This window comes from Lipotes vexillifer, unplaced genomic scaffold, assembly GCF_000442215.2.
Source record: "Lipotes vexillifer unplaced genomic scaffold, Lipotes_vexillifer_v1.1 scaffold124, whole genome shotgun sequence".
In the NCBI taxonomy this organism is placed as follows: Eukaryota; Metazoa; Chordata; class Mammalia; order Artiodactyla; family Lipotidae; genus Lipotes; species Lipotes vexillifer.
The window spans coordinates 981,028-1,007,625 of record NW_006771308.1 but is presented as its reverse complement, the minus strand read 5'-3'; the positions used below and the strand labels follow the sequence as shown (position 1 = coordinate 1,007,625).

The following is a 26,598-nucleotide window of genomic DNA, read 5'->3' as shown; positions in this document are numbered from 1 at the left end:
TGTGGGATCTTCCCAGACCGGGGCACGAACCCGCGTCCCCTGCATCAGCAGGCGGACTCTCAACCACCGTGCCACCAGGGAAGCCCCCACATGGCTTTTTTATACTGACATAATCAACACATGTATTGATATATTGCACATTTTTAATATTAATAGCTATGTAATGTATTAACATGCCATAATTTGTGTAGCCATTCCCAATTAATTGTTAAGCATTTGGGTTTTTTTTTTCCATTTTCATTACTACTAATAGTAGTGCTATAGCACTCCTTTTGAATAATTTCCTAAAGGCTATGGTCTCCAAAGGGAAATAAACAAAGGTTACGATGTTTTTCATGATTTAAAAAATATGATCATTTGTAGGATACGCATGGTGTAGGTCCATCATTTGCCCCAGTTGCCTGACTGGATTTAATTTATTTTAAAAAGTATGACTTCAGATATTCTTATCTGAGCAAATTATGGTAATTTGTATTCTTGATTTTTTATCTCTACCTATATGTATGAACAAATCAAAATCCAGCAGTGTGGAAAAATGGATGGCTTTTGAAATAAGAACTGAGATTCATAACATTCCATACAGGATAAATGTAAAGCATACAAATTATTTTGGGAGGGGATGGGGCCAGTGGTGGTTCTGTAGCTGGCTCATACCACTTTGAGAGCTAACTAGTAAATATTCAGGAATTATATAAGCCAAGTATTAAACTGTTAGTAGCTTGACATCAACCATGGTAGGCAGGTTTGCACAACAGAAATTGTCAAATGCTACAAATCAAGGCATGTTGCTGCTGCTGGAGAGCCAGTTTACACCAGCACGTCACTGGATGGGACCATTAGGCAGAGAACTTGGAATTTGACACTATAGGGAGATAGAATATAGATTGCTTATTAAGAAAATAAGACTTCATCTTTGATCCTGTTCTACACATGGTCCTCATTATGTTGACTTGGGAAGATGCCCAGTGAAAAAGACCAAGAAATGAGACTAAACGCTCCAAGAAAAATGTGAAAATTGCCAAATCCACATAGTTGGTTTCATTTATCCTGGTTCATGAGCCTCTATTTCGCAAAAGTTGCTTCTTAGCTAACCTCTGTTTTCAAAATGCATGTTTTAGGTAGAAGTGTTCTAAATACAAATTATCATATTTTGACAAAAGAATGGCCATCTATCTAAAGATAGTGAACTATTTAAAGATAGTGTATATAGGTGTTTTAAAAGTCTCCTCTCCACAAGAACCTCTGCTCTCCCCACAAGAATTCACAGAACACACACACACACACACACACACACACACACACACACACACACGAGAGAGAGAGAGAGAGAGAGAGAGAGAGAGGGAGAGGGAGAGAGAGGGAGAGGGAGAGGGAGAGGGAGAGAGAGAGAGGTGGGGGGGTCGGGCTTCCACTGTAGTGAAACAAGAAATATCCATAATGCAAACTAAGAAGTGTCCCTGTTTAAGGTAAGAAAATGTGAGCCAAGGATTTTATATCCAGCAAAACTGACTTTCACTTATAAAGGCCACAAACTGTTATCAACGTGTAAGAACACAAAGAATGTTGTTTCCATGAGCCCTTAATGAGAAATCTACTGAAGAATGAGCTTCAGTTAAGCAAAGATGACATAACTTCACCAAAGGAGAAATAATCATATACTATGTGCCTCCTAATAAAAGAACACTCTGCTTCCTATAGCAGAGTGTTAATAAAACGGGAGTCAGATCAAGCCTCTGCATCCAGCTGCCAATTTGCAGGAAATCCATAGGACAAAAGAACATGTTGAACTGCCCCATGAATATGCAGTCAGCAAGGTCCAGATTGTGGGAATCTCTACATGTCAAATTCCTAGGTTCTTCAACAGATAAACTGTAAAGGGAAAAAAGGGATGAAAAAGGATCCTATAGCTTAAAAGAGATAATAAATTTTAATGGGGAAGACTAAAAGCTTCAATTAGAAACCCAAAGATGTAAACTCTTAGAATATTTAAAGATAGCTAATTTCATTAAATATTCTTACTTTTTCTCAACTTCCTACGTTTTTTCAGAAACTAAAATTTGAAGTATAACTTAATCTAACTTATAAAAGAGTGCTTTAATGCCTCAGATTGTAAACTATATGTTTTATACTTAACTTTGAGGCAGTGCAGCAGGGATTTTGAATAAGTCCCCAGTTTAAATGCCAACTCTTCCATTCTGGCTGTGTGGCTTTGGGCATATTACTTAATGTCAGGTGAGGGTGCAGGTGATCTTTATATATCTCTTTTAAGGTGAATAGTAAATTATAACCTCTCTTGGGGCTGTTGCAGGAGTACATGAAATACCATGTATATAATTCTGGTATTGTGGTTGGCTTATAATAGGCACTCAATAAATGAACGCTACTCTTACTTTGGTTTCAGTAGGTATGGGGTGGGACCCAAGAATTCTGTACTTTTAGAAGCCTCTCGAATGATTCTAATGGTTACTCTAATTTGGGAAACAGTTCCTGATGAAATCCTTCTGGATGTGAACAAATATTCAGCTTCAAGAATGTTTATCAATGTATTTCTTAGAATAATAGAAAAACTGGAAGACATCTAGGAGAATGGCAAAATAAACTATGGCCTATCTGTGTACGAAAATATTATGTGGCCATTGAAATCAAAATCAAATAGCTAACATAGCATTAGGTGCCAGGCGCTGTTCAAAATGTCTTATATATATTATCTAATTTAGTATTCCTGTGAGACATGTTCCATTATTATTTCTGTTTGACAGATGAAGAAACTAAAAATGTATATGATATTACAAATAACAAATTGTGAAGCTGAAATATTTCTAAACTATTAATAATAAAAACTTTTTTTTTTTTTTTTTTTGTGGTACGTGGGCCTCTCACTGTTGTGGCCTCTCCCGTTGCGGAGCAACAGGCTCCGGACACGCAGGCTCAGCGGCCATGGCTCAGGAGCACAGCCGCTCTGTGGCATGTGGGATCCTCCCAGACCGGGGCACGAACCCGTGTCCCCTGCATCGGCAGGCGGACTCTCAACCACTGCACCACCAGGGAAGCCCTAAAAACATTTTTATAATAAAAAGTTTTGGCCTTGTTAGAGGAAAGACTGAATTAGCTTTCCAACAGAAAATATTTCAAAACTATCATATGAAGAAGTGATCAAAGCATTTGCAGCTGAAAACTGGGGGAAAAAAAGTATTACAGAGGTATCTTACTCTAAATAAATATTAACTTTCAAGCCCATTTTTGTACCTTTTTCCTATTGAGCCCTCCCCCCTCCGCAGATTGTATAACCTTCAGGGCCCCGCAAAACCTGGATTCTCACCCCTCTGCCTACCAGATATGCATAATGAGAGCCCCTGCAGAAGAGAGTGGAACCAATGTAATAGAGGAAAAATATTTAGACAGATGAAAGGAGAAAACTTTCCTCAAATAAAACTTGAATCTTCATAAACAGCTTCCTGAAAACTGACAGACATGCCCCAAACTGGCTGAATGGCACTATGTAACTTTAATAATCAGTTTGGGAGCAGCTTTCTGTTCATATTCAGTGGAAACAGGGAGGATGATCTCAGAGCGGGGAGATTGCTCAGAAACAACTTCCTTAGGTTTTATGTTTGCTTATTAATTACATTATGTGGAGAAGAACACTATTCAAATGACAATAATATCTAATATATTTCAATAAAAAACAGAGGGAGGAAATTTAGGGTTCCTTTAACAATCTTTTCTTCTTATTGTTTCTTAGAGTCTGATATTTCTTGTTCGAGACTGGAGTTTCCCATACGAATTTTCGTATGGAGCTGACGGTGGCTCCAAATTCTTGGAAAAACGCCTCAAGGTTTGTTAACTATTTAGATGCATGAAATTTTGCCAATAGTAACCTAAATTATTTTTGAATGATTTGCTGAATAGATACTCAGTAGCCACAGTCTCATTTGACCTTCATAGTATCTCTATGAACAAACTACGGTTTGATACTTAAAATAATGTCAGAGTTACAAACTGTAAACATTATCAATAATTATGATACAGAAAAAGAGTTCTTTTGTAAATATCTATAAAGCCATGATTTATTCCTAAAGATAAAACTTTTAATTTGAAGAATTAAATCTGTTCAAGACTGACAGTACAAATATCTGGATTCGTGTTTTAGTAGAGGTTTAAAGTCAATTTAACAGAAATATTTAATTTTTGAAATCCCCAAAGTCAATCTTAGGACATTTTGCTAGTAGTTCACAGAAGGTGATATTAGGAGGCTTTCCACTTGCTGTGTCATGATAGTTCAATACTGAATGAATTATTTACACTAAACAGATATCTCCCAAAATACCTACTGAGTAATCAGAAAAAATAAAGAAGATTAAAAAATCTTCCTCGATAATCAGGATCTCTAAGCTTACCTTTTTAAGTTATGGTTACTTTTAGGGTAGTTTGTACTGTTAAATGTCAAATACATATGAAAAAAGGGGGCAGTTTAGTTTTTAAGTAAACATCCAAATATCCAGATGCCTTTCTAGAATTTAAATGTATACCTACCAGGTGACAAGAGGCTGTCTTGAGTACCTCCTGAAAAGAAGGTAGGAATATTTTATGATCTACTCATGTCTCTTGTGAGTACTTTGAATTAAAATTTGAATTTGTAGGAACTAGCTAGAGTAAAACCCCACTAATTTATACCAAAAAATGGGAAGGCCCATCTAAGTTAGCGTAAGAGTAGACGTTTGTTAATTGTAATAATAATGCCATATGTATGCTATACTTAGATATGGCCATGTGGCAAATTCACCCCAAACTTTTCCTTATTTAGTATCAGCCCAGTCATGTCATTTTTTTTTTATCATTGTGACCAGACAGACACAGCAAATATAAATACCGCAGAATTCTTTTGGAGTTCAATTTGTGTTGAAAGTAGTTTAAACTTCAGAATGATTTACTGCAGGTCTCGGGGAACCAGCATGAAGAACTGCAGAATGTTCGAAAACACATCCATTCCTGTTTCACCAAAATTTCCTGTTTTCTGCTACCTCATCCTGGCTTAAAAGTAGCTACCAATCCAAACTTTGATGGAAAACTGAAAGGTCTGTCTGTCTTTTAATGTATTTGTTTATGTCACTTAGTCTGATTACAAAAATGTCATTTTATCCGTTGGGTTTATGGCTGCTAGTTTCGTTTATCCACTGATGTGAGGCTGATGATTGGAAATTTTCAGGAGGATTGGGAATCCCGGGCTCAGGCTAGAGTACCTCCTTGGTGAACTATGGGATTCTATGGGTACTGAATACGTACACTGAGAAAATAGGCTAAATCCTGCATTCACCTGGGAGGCAGTAACCCTCGCCCTTTCTCCTAGGTTCCTGCTCACCTCTGTATTGAGAAATGCTCCTTAATATCTTCCTTTTTAATTTTCCTTATTTACATGAAAAAGGAAAATAGATGCCTATATTATTGGAATGTTTGTATTAAGTTATATAATTAGAGATAGAAATATTGCGTAGTACTGAAGTGAAGCTCTTTAAAACTGCTGCTAAAGAATTTAATTATACATCATTAAAAACGTCAGTAATAATGAAATCCTCTTCTGGATGAGGACCAGTTTCTTAAAAAACCAAAAGCACCAGAGTGTTTTTCAAACTAACAGCATGTAATTATCTCTTAAACAGAGGCATGACTAATGTTTAAAGATTCCAAAGCAACTCAAATTGTTAAAAAAAAAACAACGGGGGGGTGGGGGCAGTGGGAGGTGGAGGCAGGGGTCTGCAGAAGCAGAAGTTAATCTTGCCTAATAATCACCAGGTCTTTAGATATTTGCTTTGCAGTTGATACAAGGTGGTACAAAGACATTTCTGACTTTTTTACTTGTAAGCCTAGCATTGAATGCTAGTACACCACTGAGTTCGGACATTTGCTTAATTTACTATGGTCTTTCTGCATTGTGCCAGGGGTGATGAGACAGTGACATAACAAGCTTTGAAGCACAGTTGTTCTCAAAAGGCTTTGAAATTACTTTTAAAAAGGACAACATAACATTGTGTCCAGTTTTATGGAACTGGCAAGTTTGAAAAGCAAACCTATTGTTTTCCCCATGTATCCATGGCGTTTATTCTCAGATACCTTATATTGCACTATGGCAGCTAATATCATAAATAGAACCCCCAATTTCTTGATCATCAGCATTGTTTTTATACATGTTTTAAATTGTCTCTTCTTTATACAACAGAACAGACAGCTGTAGGCACATATTAATGCATGGATTCCAGGATCCTACAATTTCGCTGTCACTTATGAATTCCAACCCGCTAGTGAGCACACAGACCTCTTGATACTGTGCAATTACCTAATGGCTTCAATGTGTTTTGAATAAGTTACATAAAGAGAGGGCTCCCACAAGGCCTTTCTTTCTTCTCTGGGGTTGGAGAGCCATAAACAGGCAGAGTAGGAGCAGGCCTTCAACAACAGTCCTTTACTGGGACAAAAAAGTACTCTGCCTTGTTTCATTCCTGTAGTACACAGCTACAGTTCTTAAATTAATGGATACAGTTTGCAATGAAAGAACTCAGGGAGAGAGTTTAAGACAAATCATGCAGATATAAATTGTACTTTTTAATAGATTTGTTCTCCATCAAATTTTACTCACATGTCTAAACATATATTGACTCATACAGTTGGTTTACAGTTACCCATACGTTGCGAGTTTACCAAAGTGGCTAGCCTGAGAGAAAGAGAAATGAAAGGCAGCTTCAGTTGCCCATCAAATTTCCATTTTAATTGAGGCTTTATAGGACTGCTGCTAAATCCTTCTGTGTGCCCAAATGTTCTGCTTTGCCTCAGTGTTTCTTTGGGCAGTTTTGAAAGTCTGCTATCTACATTATTTTTCCATCCTGAATCTTATAACGTGGTGTTATTTCTATCCAGGATGTCTTGTCTGCTGGCCATGCTGTTCTCCAGAGGGCTGGCATCTGAGTGGTTGCCTCTGGGGAAGAAATGTCTTTGAACAAACAATTGTGCAAAAATTCTTTGATGATAGTTTCTCACATACTCTTTCAGCATACTTGTAGAAATAGACTGTGGCTAATGCTATCTTCAGAACACATTTTTAATCCAAATATATGCTGCGACGCTGGTTACTTTGATGATAATTAACACAGTTGTTGGTGCATTAGATACACAGGTTGTATCTTATTCCATTAACAATTTTATAAGGAAATTTGGGGGGGGAGTGGAATTTAAGTACATGTTTTGAAGGTGATTTTAAAGTGGTTTTATAAGGAGAAATCTTTTTGTTTTATACAGAAATTCAGGAAGAATTCATATATTCTAGATATACAGTAATCTACTAATGTTGAAAAACAGCATAAAATCATATAGCAAAAAAGAAAACTGTTAGCATCAGTGAATACGAATACATAGTAGGCAACAAAACACAACAAAGGAACATAGTAACATAATACAAATACCAGTATTTCAGTGAAAATTGGTAACTACAAGCAAACCACAATAATAAATACATTTGAATAAACCTATACTAATACAAAGCACAATTATCAGTAAAAATTGGTACAGTGCAAACAGAAAAATTAACTCCTGTCCAAGTCCTCATGAAATACGGACACAAATTTCAAAGCTGTACAAAACATGAAGCAAAAAAGTTGGAAGAATTTCCAGTGTCATGCTCATACATGTCATAAAAGCAGTAAGCAAGAGAGGAGAACCATAAATTCTTATGTAAACTAGTATTTCAGTGTATGTTGGGGTCATAATAACAAGCAGGGAACATGCAAACACAATCATAAGGTTTGAATCTATCCTTAAGACCTCAGAAATCACCAATCCCAAAGCCTGAAAACTCAGTGACTCTGCTGAAATTCAGATTTAAAAAAATTATAGGCAGTTACTGCATTTTCTTAGATACCAAGTCTCTGGACGTATCTTGCTTCTTATGTAGTTTTCTATATGTTTTGAAATAATGATTTAAAAAATTATTGCTGTGTTCAAAAAACTTCTCTGAAGATCTGTTTTCTGTATTACTGTGCTAAATCTGTAATGTTAAGTTTGAACCTAATGCTATAAAATGGGTTATGGGCAATCAATTGTACCAAATAACTCAGACTACCTCTGATCCACTAGCTAAGAGGCCTCCATTGCCTTTTTCAATGTTTGTGTTTTTGTTTTTGTTGTTTTGTTTTGCGGTACGCGGGCCTCTCACTGTTGTGGCCTCTCCTGTTGCGGAGCACAGGCTCTGGACGCGCAGGCTCAGTGGCCATGGCTCACGGGCCCAGCCGCTCTGCGGCATGTGGGATCTTCCCGGACCGGGACACGAACCTGTGTCCCCTGCATCAGCAGGCGGACTCTCAACCACTGCGCCACCAGGGAAACCCAGCCTTTTTCAATGTTATTTTGTGTTGCTGCGTTTCACTACTAGAGGCAGCAGCAGCATCACTATCTTTTTGAACTTGAGTTGTAGTTACTACACCTTACCCACTTCTATACACTTGTCCTTAGGTGGGCACACTAAATACAGAACAACTTTTGGATACATTTTCGGGAGGGAATACATCTTATAAAGCAGTAAATATCCACCCTTTCCCCCTTTATGACCCTACATATATAAAACCATGAACCATGAACAGGACTTAAAGGCATCAGAATACATGAACTGGTTATGTGAATGGGGTGTAAAACATTTGTATAGCATTTAATATCAAGAAAGCTATTTTATAGGTGGAAGACAAGATAAATAAGTAATTGGAGTGAAGATAAGAAAGATCAGCCATAGGAGTTTGGGCGAGGAGTATCGTTCACCCTGAGAAAAGTGGGTTTTGGGAGTAATTTAGATGATGGGAAAGTAAGTAATAGCTTTATCACTGGGGAAGAAACAGAGGAAATCAAAGGATATTTTATTTTATGGCATGGAGGACTGGATAGGATTTTTTAAATAATGATGAATTTGCTTTTACTTGTAGAAATAGATGAAGAATTCATCAAAAACTTGAAAATACTCATTCCTTGGCTACTTAGTCCTGAGAGCCTAGACATTAAAGAGATCAATGGGAACAAAATCACCTGCCGAGGTCTGGTGGAGTACTTCAAGGTATCACTCTCATTCCTAGAGAATTTGTGAGTACTTAGATTTGACATGTTTGGGAATGCAGTTCCTGTTTGAAACAACAAAAAATTACAGACTTTGTAATATAGGGGCAAAGGCATGAGGAATATACAGAAATGATTTTTAAAAAGGTTAGACTCCCAAGAGGAGCTTGCTTTCTGAAATTATTTTTTGAGAAAACTCCTTGAGGTAACTTCACTATCGCCTTTCATCTTGAGGGAAATATATTTTGAAACATAAATGTATCCAGGAGTTGGAAAAGTCTATCTCTTTTTGGGGGAGGAGGTGTTTCCCAGGGTTCATACCACTTAGTCTTCAGTCATGACCTATACTGAATTTTACCTTCATTCTGAAGATTTTCCCTAACAGGCTATACTTTGCCTTCCTACTGGAGAAAATTCTTCCACACTTCCTGCTCTCTGAACCAAGGGCCAATGTGAAGTGGAACTATTTTAATTTGCATTTACCTATTTACCTCAGGGATCCCCAAATACAACACTTTTTTTGTAACCAACACACATATATAGTAGATTTCGGTTACCGATATAATTTTTAGATTGATGCTCCAAGGACTAAAATATCAATTTTTAAAATCCACGTTTTATCATTTAAAATGTGGTTGTATATCTCCTGTGTGATTATTTACCTTCACCACTTTCAGCAATAAATGACATGTTATTTATCTAAAATTTGAATTCTTGCTGTGCATAAAACACTGTGGAGGAGCTTAGAATTTAGTGGGAGACTCAGGGCCCTTGAACAGATCTGTTCCATAAAGCTTGTGGCAGCAGCAGGTACAAATCCTGTGAGTAACTGAAAAAGAAATGTTACTCCTAGCAGAGGGATCTGAGAAAGTTTTAAAGGAGGTGGTATCGAGTTAAGCCTTTAAGAAGGGTGGGATTGGCAAGTGGAGATGTGTGAAGAGGACCTTTCAGAAAAGGGAACAAGAATTAAGAAAGAGGGAATTAAAGTATGAGAAAGAGATAACAGTTCCTTAAACTATCAAGGCCTTATTTTTTTGAACCGTCAAGACCTTAGGCCTAAGGAATACAATTTAACAGGCTTAGAGAAATATTGAATGCAATTACTTGAACATGAGTCTTTTTCTTATTTTCTTTTTCTCTCTTTTTTGTTTTAGGCTTATATAAAGATATATCAAGGTGAAGAATTACCACATCCCAAATCCATGTTACAGGTATTTATTCATCAGGAGGCTTGACATTCTAAAACATACTGTCACTAAAGCTAAGCTAACGATATGCTCCAATCTGGCTGTTGGAAATCACCAAATAAAAATAGTAGATGGAATGACTTATTGGAAGATTATTTTTCTAGTAACTACCCATTTGTGTGTTCATCTAAACATTTTCACACACACATATAGCAGCCTCACTTAGCATGCTGAGATACAAGTCTGCATTGTCTTTGTACTAAATTTGTTTAGAGAAGACTCAGACTGTGGTTTAGATTCACACATGTAACAAGAAGTAGAAAAGCAGGTTTTAAACAAGTGGCCTCTATACTTAGAAAAGGAAAAACTCACTTTTTCCATACTTATTTCGTAAATTTCTTAAGTTCTTGATGGTTTCTTTTTATCAGTGATACATTGTTCTATCAGTAATCCTTAAAGTTGACATATTTATATATATATATTAGTATATATAAAATGTACTGTATATTATTTCCCATGTGTTTGGATTTATAGATCCCCCCCCGTATTTGGTGAAAGGCTTAAAAATATTTATAAAGAGGAATAATCTTCTAAATGAAAATTCATTTTAGAACTATGGTTTATTGAGTAAACTATATTTTATGCACTTTGAAGTTTTAATTTTACTAATTTTAAAAGATGTAGTAGAAATATTTCAACACTTTTCAAATTATGTGATGACCTTGGGTTTTTGCATATTTCTTGCACATAATGCTCATATATGAAAACTGCCTGTGGAAGTTTAATAAAATATGAATTCCATTTTACATCATATTTTGTACTTTGTCCAAAGGCCACAGCAGAAGCTAACAATTTAGCAGCTGTGGCAACTGCCAAGGATACATACAATAAAAGAATGGAAGAGGTAAGAATTAAATAGTATTTTAAATGATGTTTTAATTAATTGATTGATTGATTTTTGGCTGCATTGGGTCTTTGTTGCTGTGTGTGGGCTTTCTCTAGTTGCGTCGAGTGGGGCTGCTCTTCGTTCTGGTGTGCAGGTTTCTCACTGCGGTGGCTTCTCCTGTTGCAGAGCAGGGGCTCTAGGCGCGCGGGCTTCAGTAGTTGTGGCACGTAGGCTCAGTAGTTGTGGCACACAGGCTTAGTTGCTCCACAGCATGTGGGATCTTCCCGGACCAGGGCTCGAACCCTTGTCCCCTGCACCCCCTGCATTGGCAGGCGGATTCTTAACCACTGCGCCACCAGGGAAGTCCTTTAAATGATGTTTCAAATAAAATCAGTATTTCTTCCATGAGCTCATTCTTTTTTCTTCCAAGTTACCCTGTATACACATGCAGAAGTGGCTTTGACTTATTCTTTCTCAAACTATGTGTATCACATTTTTATGGTATTCCTAAAATATTTTAAAAACAAATCAAGAAGAGAACATGATGTATGCACAATTTAAATGTATTTTAAATGAATTATCTCTTTATAACGCATTTTGTGGGGGTGGAGGGGTACAGATGTTCCCACTACTTATAAGATCTAGTGGCTAAAATAACATATGCTACCCTCTCCACTATACCTCCCTACATTCCACAGTCCAATTTCTATCTTAAATATAAAAACCTGTTAGAAAAAAATAAACTGCAAGGACCAATATTTCTAAGTACTATATTTCCTCTTTTTAACATTCTGAATTAGGAGGCATCTAATGATTATGGTATCTACTAATGTTATGAGTTTTCTTTCCACTGAAAATGTTATAAAATCAAAATTGCATCCAAAATTGATAGAGTCTTAGAATCAAGAGAAATATAGTATATGGAGTGGTGTTTACAACATAATTAAAGGGGAAGTGGAATGAGAGTCTCCTTTATATAATTAAATCACAAATAACTGAAGTGAATGGTATGGGTAACAGAGATTTCCCATGTAACTTTTGAAAAAAAAAGTTGAAAATTTGGTCCAAGAACATTTAATATGCTTCCATTTAGTCTCTTGAAGAAAATACCAAATGGGCTCCAAACAAAAATCAGTGAAACTGCTGAAGGAAATGTTTTTCAGAGTTTTACTTTAGGGCTTTATAGCATTGCTCATTGTTTTAAATTAAACTTCATTTGGTCAAAATTAGTTTAGTGTAGTTAGAATAAATTTCCTACAGGAACTTGACTGTAAGTAGTTTTCTTAAATTTGGATTCATTCTATGAGTGAACTGAGTTTGCAGTTCACCTCCTCATCTTGAGGAAATTGGAGTAAGTCATGGATATTCCTTCCCATGTCGAAAAGAGAATAAAAATTAAGAAAGGCTTTATATGCCACCTATAAAGTACCAGTCCCACTTATAATCCCGCCTGACAGAAATGGAGTATGGAAAGATGTGGGTTGACAAAACATAATGCAGGCTCCTTCTGATTAGTAATGTGTTCTAACAAATTCAACTAGCTAAGTGCAAAATTGTGATACATTTGCTAGTTGTACTGTGTGCACTGCGTGAATACTTCTCTATCCGATACAGATCTGTGGTGGTGACAAACCATTTCTGGCCCCTAATGACCTGCAGACGAAACATCTGGAACTTAAGGAAGAATCTGTGAAGCTATTCCGAGGGGTGAAGAAGATGGGTGGGGAGGAATTTAGCCGGCGTTACCTGCAACAGTTGGAGAGTGAAATAGATGAACTTTACATCCAGTACATCAAGCACAATGACAGCAAAAATATCTTCCATGCAGCTCGTACCCCAGCCACACTGTTTGTTGTCATCTTTATCACATATGTGATTGCTGGTGTGACTGGATTCATCGGTTTGGACATCATAGCTAGCCTATGCAATATGATAATGGGACTGACCCTTATTACTCTGTGCACCTGGGCATACATCCGGTACTCTGGAGAATACCGAGAGCTGGGTGCTGTAATAGACCAAGTGGCTGCAGCCTTGTGGGACCAGGTAGGAACACTTAATTCTCTTCAACTAAATGCAGCACACATTTGAATGCTATCTATGTTCCAGACACTATATTAGATGTTGTAAATATACAGGTGAACAGGAGACTTGGGCCCCGGTCTTCAAGAACTTTAGAATCTGTCAAGATGGCCAGATACAAACAGCTAACTATAATATAACATGTAAAGTCCTACACAACTGTTTTCCAGTCAACATTTCAATATTTTTCAAACATATGTGGATTAGGTAGTGTTTTCACTTTTTCTTATCCTAAAAGTTAAAGCTGTTAAGTGAGAAAACACAAGTTTTTATTTAGCTGATTGTGATTTGATTATGTGTTGATTACCTCGTACTTACAACCTATCATTTGACTAGCACTGGCTTTGTTAGGAGCATATATAAACCACCATCTGAAGTCATATCACTGTCTCTTTTAGTAAAACCCCTAAACACAGTATCTGATCACTTCAGATTGTCTCTATTTGAACTTTACATTTGTACCAGGCCCTGGCATGAGTCCAGGTCAACCTCTGGATCAGCTGCTTATGGATCAGTTGTCCTTTATGGTCCAGTTAACCAACTCAGGGTCACCATGGTCCACTGTTCAAATAATTGAGTATGGATAGGGGAGACAATTATAAACACACCTAGAATAATAATCAACTCACTATGTCATTCTGGAAGTGTCTTCAGTTAAATTTAGGGGAATTTAGTGAAGCTAAAGTTGAGATTCTTCATAAAAGTTTGGAGTTAAGAATATTTATGGTCTCCAGGTAGCAAGTAATAGCTACAGTTCTCCCAGCATTAAGAGTGTAATTATACATACTCTTTAAAAGGGAATTGTAACTGATGGATTTGCCGTGTGTCTTTGAAGAATCTAGATGAGATAAATAAATGGTAACACTACGGGAAAAGAATGAATTACAATTGGATCCTCTGAGCCACTGCCTCAAATAGCCCTTCAACCTCAAAAGATGAAGAGAGGGTATTTGAGGTAAATCCCAAAGCCCACCTAGAATATGATGCTGAAACCTGTGATGAATATAGAATTGGGTTCTTCAAAAGATTCACATTAAATACGTAATCTAAACTGAAAAATTCTGCAGGGTTATTTGTTCTTAAATGCTCACAAATTACTACTGTAAACAAAGTTGATTATCATAATGCTATTAATGAAGCAGGATATATTCTTTTCTCCCTTTTAAACTGCCTTTGCCACAGGGAAGTACAAATGAGGTAAGTTAAATTTCTTCTTAAATTAAGAGCATGTATTTATAAACATTATGATATTCTTATTTTATAAACCAAGTAGCCATTAAAGGATATCTCAATGTACATTAAAAAAATCTTTGGTGACTACAGCTCCTATGTTCTTCTAGCATTTACTATTTTAATTGTGAATTTTGGCAATGGTTTTAAAATATTTAACTTATTCTGGACATGATATATGATTTTATCTGCATATGAAACATAAGAATTATCATGAATATTTTATGGTTTCCTGAATGTTTAGAAATTTTCAAAATTCTTAAGCTCCAACATTGGGCATTTTGCTGTACTGCAGAGTGAAACAAGTACAGTTATGAATCTTCAGGAAACTTAACTACTGGAGAGTAAATGAAGCTACAATCTTTAGAAGTTGTTTTTAACTTTGGCTTCTGAGTGAGTTACCTATACCACTTTAAGCAGGCTCCAGACCAGTATGCAGTGTAACTTTCCTGTAAATCAGTGTTCATTTCTCCCACTGCACATGTACAAAACTCTGTATCTGAGGAGAAATCTAAGCTTCTAAGAAGGAATCACTTGTTACATAAGAAAAATTATCTCTGTGGAATCATTTAGGTCATTATCTTCAGGAAGCAAAACTGATCTTCAGCAACTACAGAGATAGCACATAATTCCTCAGTTTCTGCTGTTATATATAACTAGATGATGTACTCCAATCAAATACCAAGGATACATTTAATATTTACAAGTCATAAGGAATGATTTCATGTAAGATTCAGTAAAATAAATTCACTAAAAAGGTAAAAACAAATTTCAACTTTGTAAATCAAGCCTTAAGAAAAAAATCTAAGCTTTTAAGAGAACATGGATTAAACTGAATGTGTTAGAATCATAATACAGTAGAACTAAGGTTGCACCAATATGCATTCATAGAATTGATGATAGTACAATTCAGACTTAAGAAAATCAAAAGAAAGTAGCCATGCAGACTCAAAAACATAAAAATGAATGGAATTTCCTGGGGATTGATTACTATTTAAGGATATCAGGCTTTTATCCAACTTTTAAAAATATTCAGACTTTTTCAGACTTCAGAATTACATCAGATAAACTGGCCTTAACTGAGTGTTCATTATGTGAAAGTCAGAGGAGGTAATGAATCTTAGACACTAGCTGAGGGGAAAGAAAAGAACATAAAAATATTTATGGACACATAAAGCAATAAAAATTCCTATGATTCAAACACTCAGACAACAATGACAGAGGTAGTTTTAATGAAGACTCTCTGACGTAATGTTTCTGAATAACGTTTTGTAAGATATGAACTAATTAATGGAAACAAGGCAAGAGAGCATATTTGAGAGAGCCCGGTGTGGCAGGGGAGAGGGTAACACACCTGCTTATCTGCATGACCATACCAGGAAATCATGGAGAATAAAAGTGGTCCCTTTTTGAAAAACCTATCAATAAGCTCCAATAGCAAGTGGTCTACCTATGTATAATAAAGTAGCTATTGGCAGTCAGAAGTTATGAGCTCCTATAATTCCTCTAAAACTAATAATATTCACAGTATGAGTTTTCAGCACACCCCTGGGGCACAGTGGTTAGGAAACTCTGCTCCAAAAGGTGTGAAAGGTAAAAGAAAATGCAGTCTGAGAATAGAACATTTACCATGAAGATCGACCCACACATTGGACAGCTGAAAATACTTTTGTGTTCTAAGATATTAGCTATTAATGTATATCTCATACAGATTAATGATATAAGGATTCCAAATTTAGCATGCCAAATTTGATATCGTACCATAAACTAATTACACTAAGAAGGAAAAAAGTTATATCTGTGTATTTAATACAATGTTTTATAATCTTGATTCTTTTATTTCTAGGCTTTATACAAGCTTTATAGTGCAGCAGCAACCCACAGACATCTGTATCATCAAGCTTTTCCTGCACCAAAGTCAGAATCTACTGAACAATCAGAAAAGAAGAAAATTTAATCCAAAATTTCAAAAATACAGGTGTGCATGACCAAATTGTCAGTTAAATATTGTTTTACATCTCCATGCAAACATTCAAAGTGCTTCCATCAGAACAGGGTAAAATACCAAGCACCTCTGAAGATTGCAAAATGGTTTAGTTCCTTTATTTCAGTGTTTAATAAGCAGATGTATGTATGCATGGTTTTATTTTGTTAACATGTACAGTTTCCTGATTTTGTCTTCAAATATGCTGTTATAATTTAAAGAATTTGTCTATTTATGATAACAGTACATGTGTTCTGCTTGAATTTACTAAATTCTACTACCGGGTTATAGTTAAACCATGTAGTAATATTACTCCACATTTGGATATGCTCATTTAATTTCTACAGAAGGATTTTTAAATTATTTCACATAACCATTTGTTAAAACATAGCATCATAACTCAATAGGCTTGATTCAATCTATACCATCTTACATATACCATTAGCTCTTATTATAAAAGACATATAAGAGAGCTTTCAGTTGCTTTATCAAAAACTATATATTGCTTTTCTATCATGATTTAATATAGAATATAAACCTCTTGATCAAAAATGCACAAAAAAATCACTTTGTATATGTATTTGAGTTTCACTGCATTGTATATTTTTTCATTTGGTACACAAAGAAATGTATTCATCATAGGTTTATTCTTTTAACATGTGAACTATTATTAAAGTTTACTCTGGTTCCCAATATTAAAAACAACTGAATTTGGAAATGTTTGGGAGGTGATGATATAGAATGATGACGATTTCTATCTCTTTTTTTAAATTCAAAATGCATTTTCTTTCATGTTGACACCATTACAAATTTAGGTTTCCATTTTAAGGAATGTACACTAAGCCCTTTTAGGTATCTTCCAATTCTTTTAAACCAGTGATTCTATATTGTTTTTATAATTACTGAAATCTGTAGTGGAATTTCATTGAGCTTACTTTCTAGAGGAAAAAAAATTGTGGTAATGAAAAAAAAAGTAATGCCTCTTATCTGGGAGCTCTAAAACAGAGTAATTTCTAACTTTCTTAGAAATGGCTAGGCTTTAATTAAATAAAATGGTAATATTTAGTAAGGAGTAAAGAATGATGATTAAAACAGAAGAGTGTGTGAGAGTTCATAAGATATTTAAGTTCACATCTTAGGAAAGTCTGATCACATGCCCTGCAAAATAACTTTTCCCACTGATAACATTCCAACTAGTCTATTTTCATTTTGGAATACCCCTTTCATTATACTGCTTCCTTTGCCTATGGGCCTCTGAATGGAAAAATCGAATATATATAAGTGCTATGCATAAAACATGGACTCAAACGCAACACATTTAGTTTCCACAAAAATATATTTAATAAGCTTGTTATATAAAATGAAACATTTAACATTTTCAACATTTTATCAATAATTCAGATTCACTGATATCTAACTGGGAGTGCTTTATATTTTGGAAGATTACCTAAACTAAAAATTTATTTACATATTTACAACACATGTAAATATAACTGAAGAGCTATTTCAACAAGTTTTGAAATTCACAGAATTCTAGAGATTTATAGGCTAGACGTGCCATAAATTTGCCTGCAATCAAACGTACTGTGCTAATTATGAACAATGTCTTAATAACTATTAAACCAAAGGAAAAAAAACTGGGAGAGAAATACTGGGTTTTAAAGTTCTGTGACAAACTCTTAGAAGATAAAAGATATGTAGAATCAATTTAATGACCAAGATTTCTTAATGAATCCCTGATTGTCATTTTTGGCAGTTCAACCCAGTCTGTTGGGATGGCAACGTGCTATGCTGTTGAAAAGCCTCCACTGTCTCATCAGCACCATGTTACTAAATGCCATAAAAGCCCTGGTCCAAAGTAAGGAAGTACTGTAATGTTAGCAACTCTTGAGTGCTGTGCACACTTTTCCCACACAGGCTAAGGCCTTATACCTAAATTTATTCCTGAAACATTATAGACCCTTCACCCTTTCATACCAAAAAATACTTTCTCAACATGTTTTAAAAGGGTTCTTTACATTCGGGGGAGGGGGGGGGAAGGTGACTCCATACATTACATATAAAAATTTATCACAATAAAGGTCCCAAATCCCATTTTATGTTTTGCCCTATACAATGGTAATATTTAAACCATCCAATTCCAGACAATATTCCACACTAAAGCAGTAAACGTATTTTTTTAAATACTGCATAGATTATCTCTCTCGTTCTCTGTTTTTTGAAGAAAGGTACTGCTACTGTGAGAGTTTACCAACTGATCATTTCCTATTTAATATCTGGTTAAATGACATTTCTTGTTGCATTTATCTCCATCGAGAATATTCAAAGCAGTTTCCAAATATACAGCATTTAGAAGTGTTTGCCATGTTGGCTCTTAAACTCATTTTTTTTCCTCAATAAAAGAATATTTTTAATAACAAAATACATGTAAAATTAGAATTTTATAATTTCCAAAAAAGTAAGCTGCCTTTATTAACCAAAGTACTTGTTTGCAGTTTTTTTTTAATCTGTGAAAATATTTTAAAGCCCTTATAATAAAACTTAAATTTTATTTTTAAAAAATTAACTTAAAAATTCTTGCCATGTTGCTGGGCATACCACTGCTGTCTCTGCTTGCGATTTTCCAACTCCGTGAGAAGAGCCTGTCTGTAGGCTTCATACATTTTAACAATCTGTTCCAGTTCTTTCATGAAAAGCAACTTTAGCATTCCCTGGTATGTATCCAGGTCAGCCAGCTGGAAGAGTTCCCACTTCAGAATGTGGTCATATCTGTTTTAAAACACAATCAGACATATGTTCACAACATATTCATAAATATGTATTTATAACAATAAACTTCTATTTTTATAAATTTCAATTTTATTATAACTAAATAAACGGTAAATTTCAATTTAAAATAACCGAGTTTTTAACTGCTAGTTAAATACACTATTTTTTAGGGAGAAGAGAAAACTACTAATATTACTTCATTTCAATCTAAGTTAAAAAATACCCATTTCCATTCATTTTATGTATCAGTTATTCTAATATTAATGCTAGATAATAATGAAGATTTCAAACCACTGTGGTTCTGTAATTTCTGAAGAACATATTCCATGCTATTCATAAGTTCATCCAAAGTTAATTGTCAGGAAGGTAAGAATACTTTAGACCACATTGTTCCTGCAATGAATATAGAAAAATAGGCAAGATCATCTGTGTCATTAGTGTTGATAAAGCTTTTTGAGGCATACTGTTTACTACAGCAAACAAGGAACTAAACAGGTAGAGGAAAAGGAACCATCATTTGTGGGCTGAATAATCCTGAGGTTAAGTATAGAATATTACAAACAAACAACAAAAAATACAGAAAAACTCAAGCAGAAAGGAAAGAATAAGCTGTTTTCAAAATGACAGAATAAATAGACTGTAGAAGACTGCACAATGTGGGGCCGGACTCACATGAGTTTTTATTTATATACAGTTCAGAAGGTGTTTAGTCCTTCTTCAATGGTAAGGAGATCACATACTGAGATGAAGTATACAACAAACGACTAAAGCAGTAATTTACACTTTGAATTGAAAGGGACCTGAAGACAGCACTCTACTCCAATCTTCTCATTTTATAGATGAAACCTAAAGAAGCTATATACATATCTCTTGCAAAATTGTTTAGTGATTAAAAGGTCAGAAAGGCAGAGAACTATATGGACTAAGGCACATCACAGTAATAGTTTTGAATGATAATACCTACTAAGACTAGAGAAAAAACTTGAACAAGTTTTTTTTTTTTTTTGCGGTGCGCGGGCCTCTCACTGTTGTGGCCTCTCCCACTGCGGAGCCCCAGAGGCGCAGGCCCAGCGGCCATGGCCCGCGGGCCCAGCCGCTCCGCGGCATGTGGGATCTTCCCAGACCGGGGCGCGAACCCGTGTCCCCTGCATCGGCAGGCGGACTCTCAACCACTGCGCCACCAGGGAAGCCCCTTGAACAAGTTTTTATAGAGCAAGGCATATACCTATATTAAAGTTATACTTTTCAAATCATATTGCACAACAGACATAATAGGAAGAACTTTAATTGTAAATTCTAGTAAATTTATTCTTAATAATCATTTATAACATTTCCTACCCATTTCCTTTGTTTGGTAATTCATTTACCATCTTATTCCAAGGGGATCACGTAATATTTTTTAAAAAAGGGAAACAGTAAACAAATACAGAGCAGCCAGTATGAGCTACAGACTGTGCTTGGTATGTTGACATACATTTCTGAACAACCTGGTTATGTTCCAGGAATACCAAAAGCACAGCACAGTACACAAAAATCACAAGGTAAACGTATTTTGTTGGATCCCAAATTTACTAATTTACTTAACTGAGCACTGCCAATTTACTAAAAGATATACTTGGCAGAAAGCTTTATATTCTCTTTAGTGGGAAACTCCAACTATTTGCCAACATATATTGGAGAAATACTACAAGAAATAGTCAATGAGCCTCCATGAAGAAACAATTGCAAGGTATTTCCTAGAACCTCTGCCATTCATGTACCTTAAGATTATTAAATAATTAAGATTATTTGTTTGAAACAAATTCATAACTCCTAACAAAAAACCTTAATCTTCCCAAGTCTGAATTCCATTGCTAAGGGGCATTTCAGCAATGTCTACTGATTCAAGATACTTAAATTTATGCCAGGTGAACTATAAGAACGTTAAAGCTCATTTATCATCTGGGACATTCTAGCAAGGAAAAGAAGGGAGAATATGGTAATATTGGTAAATATCAAACTTGTTTGTAACACATGAATATCATTCTGTATAAGCATTCAAGTTTTTTTAAAAAAGGAAAAAGAAAAAAGCTTCAGACAATTTTGACTTCCCAATCACAGCATTTAGCATCAAGAATAGGATTTTCTGTAGAAGCAAGAAAATCAGAATATTTAATGAAAATACTTTGGGAAGAAGAAAAAGTACTCTAAGGAAAACCACAGATGAGAAAAGTATGCAATGTGTCAATTTCCATTCCAAATCCTTGCTCCTGCTGTTTCTATATAGTGATTTCCCTTCTGCTTATGCCCGCCATTTACTTTTCTGAAGAAAAGTATGTAATTCCCATTCTTTTCTTCTTAAGGAGCCAAATAATCTGCTTCAGTTTAACTTCTTAGCCACTATACTCTAAATATACAGGTAAATCATTCAGAAAATAGGCTGTTTACTCCAGTATCCTTTTCTCATAGCATCTCTCTTGCTATATTTTTCCTACAGCAGTATTCTATTCAAACAGTACTTATAAATAACCCATATAAGCAAACAACAATTGCTGTAATGCTACCAAAAAACCTTGTTCACACTCCAGTGGATGCTGCCTTCAGGAGCCAAAAGTACTGCTGTTCCAGCCCCGGGTATTGTAATGTAGCCCAAGTTCCCTGTGCCTGTCTTATGTAACAGTATGCCCATTCTTCCTTTCCTCCTACACCCAGAAGTGAATCAGCAGTGATACTGCAGGATCACAGACACAGGGATAAAATAGAGTCTGTGCCACAATGCTGTTGGGGACTGGTGTTGCGGGGTGGGGCGGGCATGAGGAATAATGGAAAGTAAACATGTTCCTGATGGTCTTTTTCCTGTTAAAGATTAAATCTTTTAATTTTATCCTATAGTTCAGCTTGCTTACAGGTGCATGATACATTACAGACTTTTGAGAGCAAACTTAGAAACATACCTTTACTAAAATTAATAAATAAAAATTTAGAACATTATCTGTTCTAAGTCAGTTCTGGAAGTATATGCAAAAATAATTTTGGTAAGTTACTGCTAGAGATAGAAATAAAGCATTTTAGAAAGCTAGATAATGTCAATTGTTTGTTAAACAAAAGGAAGAAATAAGCTAATTTTTTGGATAAGTAATTGATTCTCCATTATCTAATTCATGGATAACAACTCACCTTCTGTTGATAGAACAATATTAACCATTTCCAATTCTCTTTAGAGACAAAAATTGAGTATCAACTAAAAGGTAGACCTAGACCTCTTGTTGTAAGCAGTAAAGAAGTACTTGCTCTCTTTTCTCACTGGGCCATTCTGGGAGAAGTTCTGATCTATTTGAAAAAAACTTAAGTTGCTAGTTTCCTAAAGTTCTATAGTTAGCTCACAGAGCCAGAGTTGAAAGGGACTGTAATCTTTAGGAGTCTATTTCTTTTCATCAGAAGCAAAGAATTCCATTTAAGTACCATCTTTTTCCCCCAAGAAGGAAAGCTTTTTATGTTATTTCTTTCTAACAACGGCTATAGAGTAGAAATAAAATAAAGAAGAAAGAATAACCCTACTCAATCTTATCAACTCCCAGAAATAACAAAGGTTAACAGGCACATATTCTTCCAGACTTAAGGAAATATAAATACATGCACATATTACATATGACTTAGGATCAGCATATGAACAAAGGCCACAGACAGTAGATCAAGTGGTATCAAGAGTGAAAGAAGAGAGGGAAAAAGGGAAGAAAAGTCCATCTGCTATCATTCCTCATCCTATTCCTACAGTATATGGATATTATCAGATAAAGAGGTTTCTGTAGCTTAGCTAAGACACCAAGACATGCTTAATTTTATGGATGAATGTCTACGTAATTTCAAATAAACTAAAACCAAACTTCTGACAAGCACTGTTTATACTCTGTATAATAATATCTATAATTAAAACCTTTTTAAAAATTACACCGACAAGGCTTAGATTTGACTTAGGAAAAAAAAAAACCTGACGATTTTAGACTACAACCCTCATAATATCATCTTGTCTCTCTGCATCAGGCCACACAGATCAACAGCCATGAATTTATAGACTGAAAAGATCAGAGGGAATGTAAGGGAATGCTATGTTGGCCAATAATTAACAAACAGTTCATAGTAAATGACCAGTAACTTTATGAGATTTAATTATTTTATTCTAAATTCATTGTACAATCATCTTAAACTTTCTAAAAACTCTTCTTTGGGCTATCTTATGCTGATAGTTTTGGTTTTTGAAATACAAATGGAATATTAAGAGTAAGGCTACAAAATGTCACCTTATATAATTGTTAACAGTACTGTACATGCAATTATTATGAGTAAAATACGTAGCAAAGTACCAGGAATTTAATAGATACTCAGTAAGTGATAATTATTATTAAATAAGAAGTAGTAATGACAAAAGTTAAGAGTATGTACTTTGAAGTTAGAGAGAAAGGTTTGCAATCTACCACTTAATATTTGTGTGATCTTAGCAGAGTTTTTTTCAGCTGTAAAATAGGTTTTGGGAAGATTATATGAGATAACATATGTAAAAACTTAGCACAGTATGATACAGGAAGCACTGGATTATCAATAACTATTTACTTTCAGACATCCCCTTTTCTGAAATCATAGCACTTTGTATATACCACTGTCACTGATCCTTACCACACTGGATTATTGATCTGAGGACCTACTTCTGTTTTCCCAGAAGAGAGAAGCTCTTTGAGGCAAATATTTCATTTATTCATGACTATATTCCAAGAACAGTGCCTACTATGGCACCCAACAAATATCCTCAATGAGCCTAGCAAACTCATAGCCGTCTTTAAAGACTACTGCATGTATTTTCCTTTTTGGTGCAGCTTTCCTTGCTCACTCATAATAATAAGAAACCATTGTTAAGGGCTTACTCAAGTCAGCCACTGTACCATTTGATTTAAAATGCACGAACACGGACTTCCCTGGTGGTCCAGTGGCTGGGACTCCATGGTCCCAATGCAGGGGGCCTGGGTTCAATCCCTGGTCAGGGAACTAGAACCTGCATGCATGCTGCAACTAAGAGTCTGCATGCCACAACTAAGACCCGGTGCAGCCAAAAATAAATAAATATTTAAGAAAAAAAAAGCATGATCACTTTTAAGCCTCACCACACCAAGTAAAGTAGATAAGATTATTATCCCCTGTATTTCAGTAAAGGAAAAACACTTAGAATTAAGTTCAATAACTAGCCCAAGGTCATTCGGTAAGTAGGTGACGGAGACAGAAATCACGCTTTCCTTCCAGACAGTTTCCTTCCTGACTGATCTTAACCACTATTCTATACCTTTACCCACAATAATAACAGTAACCATTTACTAAGCTCTCTCAATGTGCAAGACACTGTGATACATATTTTAGATGCATTATTTTATTGAATACTCAATAACCTTAAGAGAAGGTACTATTACTATTCCAATTTTCAGAGAACGAAACTAAGTTAAGCACCCTTCCCAGGGTAACAAAGCTAAAGTATCAGTGAACACAGATCATCTCCTCCCAGAACTTGAGCCACCACACATACTATTTCCTCAACACCCTTGTGTCCCGCTTTGATTCACCTACGTACCTAGGACTTACCTGGTTCCTTCCTTTTATCACAAGTATTGCATCACTTACTTACAAGTTATTCTACCCCTATGAGAATGTAAGCTTTTTACTGCATCCCTGTAATAGCCTAGGTCTACACACAATAGAAAGTGAAGATTCAATAAATATCTGTAAAACTTCTATTTCTAATCAATGACTTTTCAACTTCTTAAGCTGTGATATCCCTTCTTTAATTAACAATGGGCTTTTAAATAATATATTTTTTTAAATGGTGCTGTGGGCTTTAAGCAGCCCAGAGACTCCATTCAGGCTTTTCTACTCACCACTCAACAAACATTTGTGCTGTAAATTCACTTACTTCACAGGGGCTCGAGCATAAACCTGAAGCCAGTCAGGAATTTCTGCCGTATGATAAGGATTTGCAGGTACCAGAAGGGACTGATTTCTTTCAGTTTGCTGTGGCTGGTATGTGACAGGAGGAGGTTGATCATACCGAGGTACACTAAGAAGAAACAATGTTCATTAGGATAAAGGCCCTAAATAAAACATGAAATATAAGAATAATATTTAAGTGTTTTTCAATGTGCCTCTTGCCCAAACTTCTACCACCTAAAAAACATAAGGATCAGGCTTTTTTTTAAACCATACTATAGGGGAAGTAAAATGCACCTTCTCTTGGATACTTGTATGTCACTAGTGATAGATATAAAACTAAGCTAAATCTTTACATATTTTTAAGAGAGTTCATCTGGTTGATATTTATTCTTTTCAAGGGCAACTTTAAAGAAGGCTATTAAAAAAGTCAGAGCTAAGTTATAATCTTTATACAGAGACTTAAAACTAGAATCAAATTTTAGTAATAACTAGTAATTAGCTATAAATTTATACTGGAAAAGTTGATAATTTTTCTCAAAATAAGAATGGATATTTTCTTTCTCCTTTAGGCTGAAAAGGGGGTTTGGAACAGGTACTACAGTAGGAGTGAGTACTGTGCTTGAAATATCCACATAACTATACTATTTCCTTTCCACTTTTACCACCTTAAGAGAGCATATGGGAGTTAGGGTTGATTAGAACCTGTTTATAGAACCTGTTTTAAGTCAGAGACTTAAAAAAAAAAAAAAAGACCATGCTTTTAATTAGTTCTAACAGCCTATAAGTTGGGGGAGGGGGGAAGGAAAGAACAGCAAGGTGGGGTAAGGGCTCTTAATGGGAAGATGCTAAGGAAAGCACTGACCCACTTGAAGGTTAAAGACTGAATTCCGGGAGACCATAATGGCCTATTCCATAATGGCCTATCTTGGAGATAAAACTGGAAGAGCCTGCCTCCAAACATAAAGGTTTATGTGTATATCAGGAAAGATCATTCCAATACCAAACCAGGACTAAAGTAACTGTTGGATTAGACTGTAGTTAACAATTTAAAGATCAATGTGCAAATGGCACTGAATTTTATCTTCAACTCTTCTTTCATAAGTAGGTGCAAAGTGAAATGTTCCTTGATAGAACTGGGAGGTGGGAAAGAACTGAGGCTTCGAAGTCAGATACACCCTGGGGGGAGTGCGGGTTAACCTCAGTTTGGCCAATTACAAGTTGCACGAATGTAAGCGAAACTGCTTCACTTCTCTAAACCTTAGCCTTTTTATTTGTAAAACCAGAATAAATTCATACCAAAAATGACTCTTCTAAGGATTAAATGACCTAATATATGTCAAGAGCTCTGTATAAGGATTAGCGTAATACAGACAACCAAACAGATGCTAATACTACCTATCTGAGCTTAAGGAAGGTGTTTATTCTCTCCT

General features: G+C 35.4%; 2 protein-coding genes across 3 annotated transcripts in view; one reads left to right on the top strand and one right to left on the bottom strand.

The window, feature by feature from the left end:
* ATL1 (atlastin GTPase 1) overlaps positions 1-17,167 on the top strand; it is an 80,181-nt gene extending 63,014 nt beyond the window's left edge. The window contains exons 7-14 of one of the 2 annotated variants that reach the window (XM_007446609.1): positions 3,743-3,835; positions 4,937-5,075; positions 8,958-9,085; positions 10,239-10,295; positions 11,104-11,175; positions 12,772-13,203; positions 14,422-14,436; positions 16,316-17,155. In XM_007446609.1, the coding sequence (XP_007446671.1) occupies positions 3,743-3,835; positions 4,937-5,075; positions 8,958-9,085; positions 10,239-10,295; positions 11,104-11,175; positions 12,772-13,203; positions 14,422-14,436; positions 16,316-16,426 (1,047 nt within the window). In that variant the 3' untranslated portion in view covers positions 16,427-17,155. Of the gene's footprint in view, positions 1-3,742; positions 3,836-4,936; positions 5,076-8,957; positions 9,086-10,238; positions 10,296-11,103; positions 11,176-12,771; positions 13,204-14,421; positions 14,437-16,315 lie in introns of both variants that reach the window. The other variant, XM_007446610.1, reaches the window with a different exon arrangement.
* A 1,293-nt stretch (positions 17,168-18,460) lies between these two features.
* Positions 18,461-26,598, bottom strand: part of SAV1 (salvador family WW domain containing protein 1) — a 32,919-nt gene continuing 24,781 nt past the window's right edge. The window contains exons 4-5 of the mRNA XM_007446608.1: positions 25,152-25,295; positions 18,461-19,222 (exon numbers count right to left, since the gene is read on the bottom strand). Coding sequence (XP_007446670.1) covers positions 19,021-19,222; positions 25,152-25,295 — 346 coding nt within the window. The 3' untranslated portion in view covers positions 18,461-19,020. The remainder of the gene's footprint in view (positions 19,223-25,151; positions 25,296-26,598) is intronic.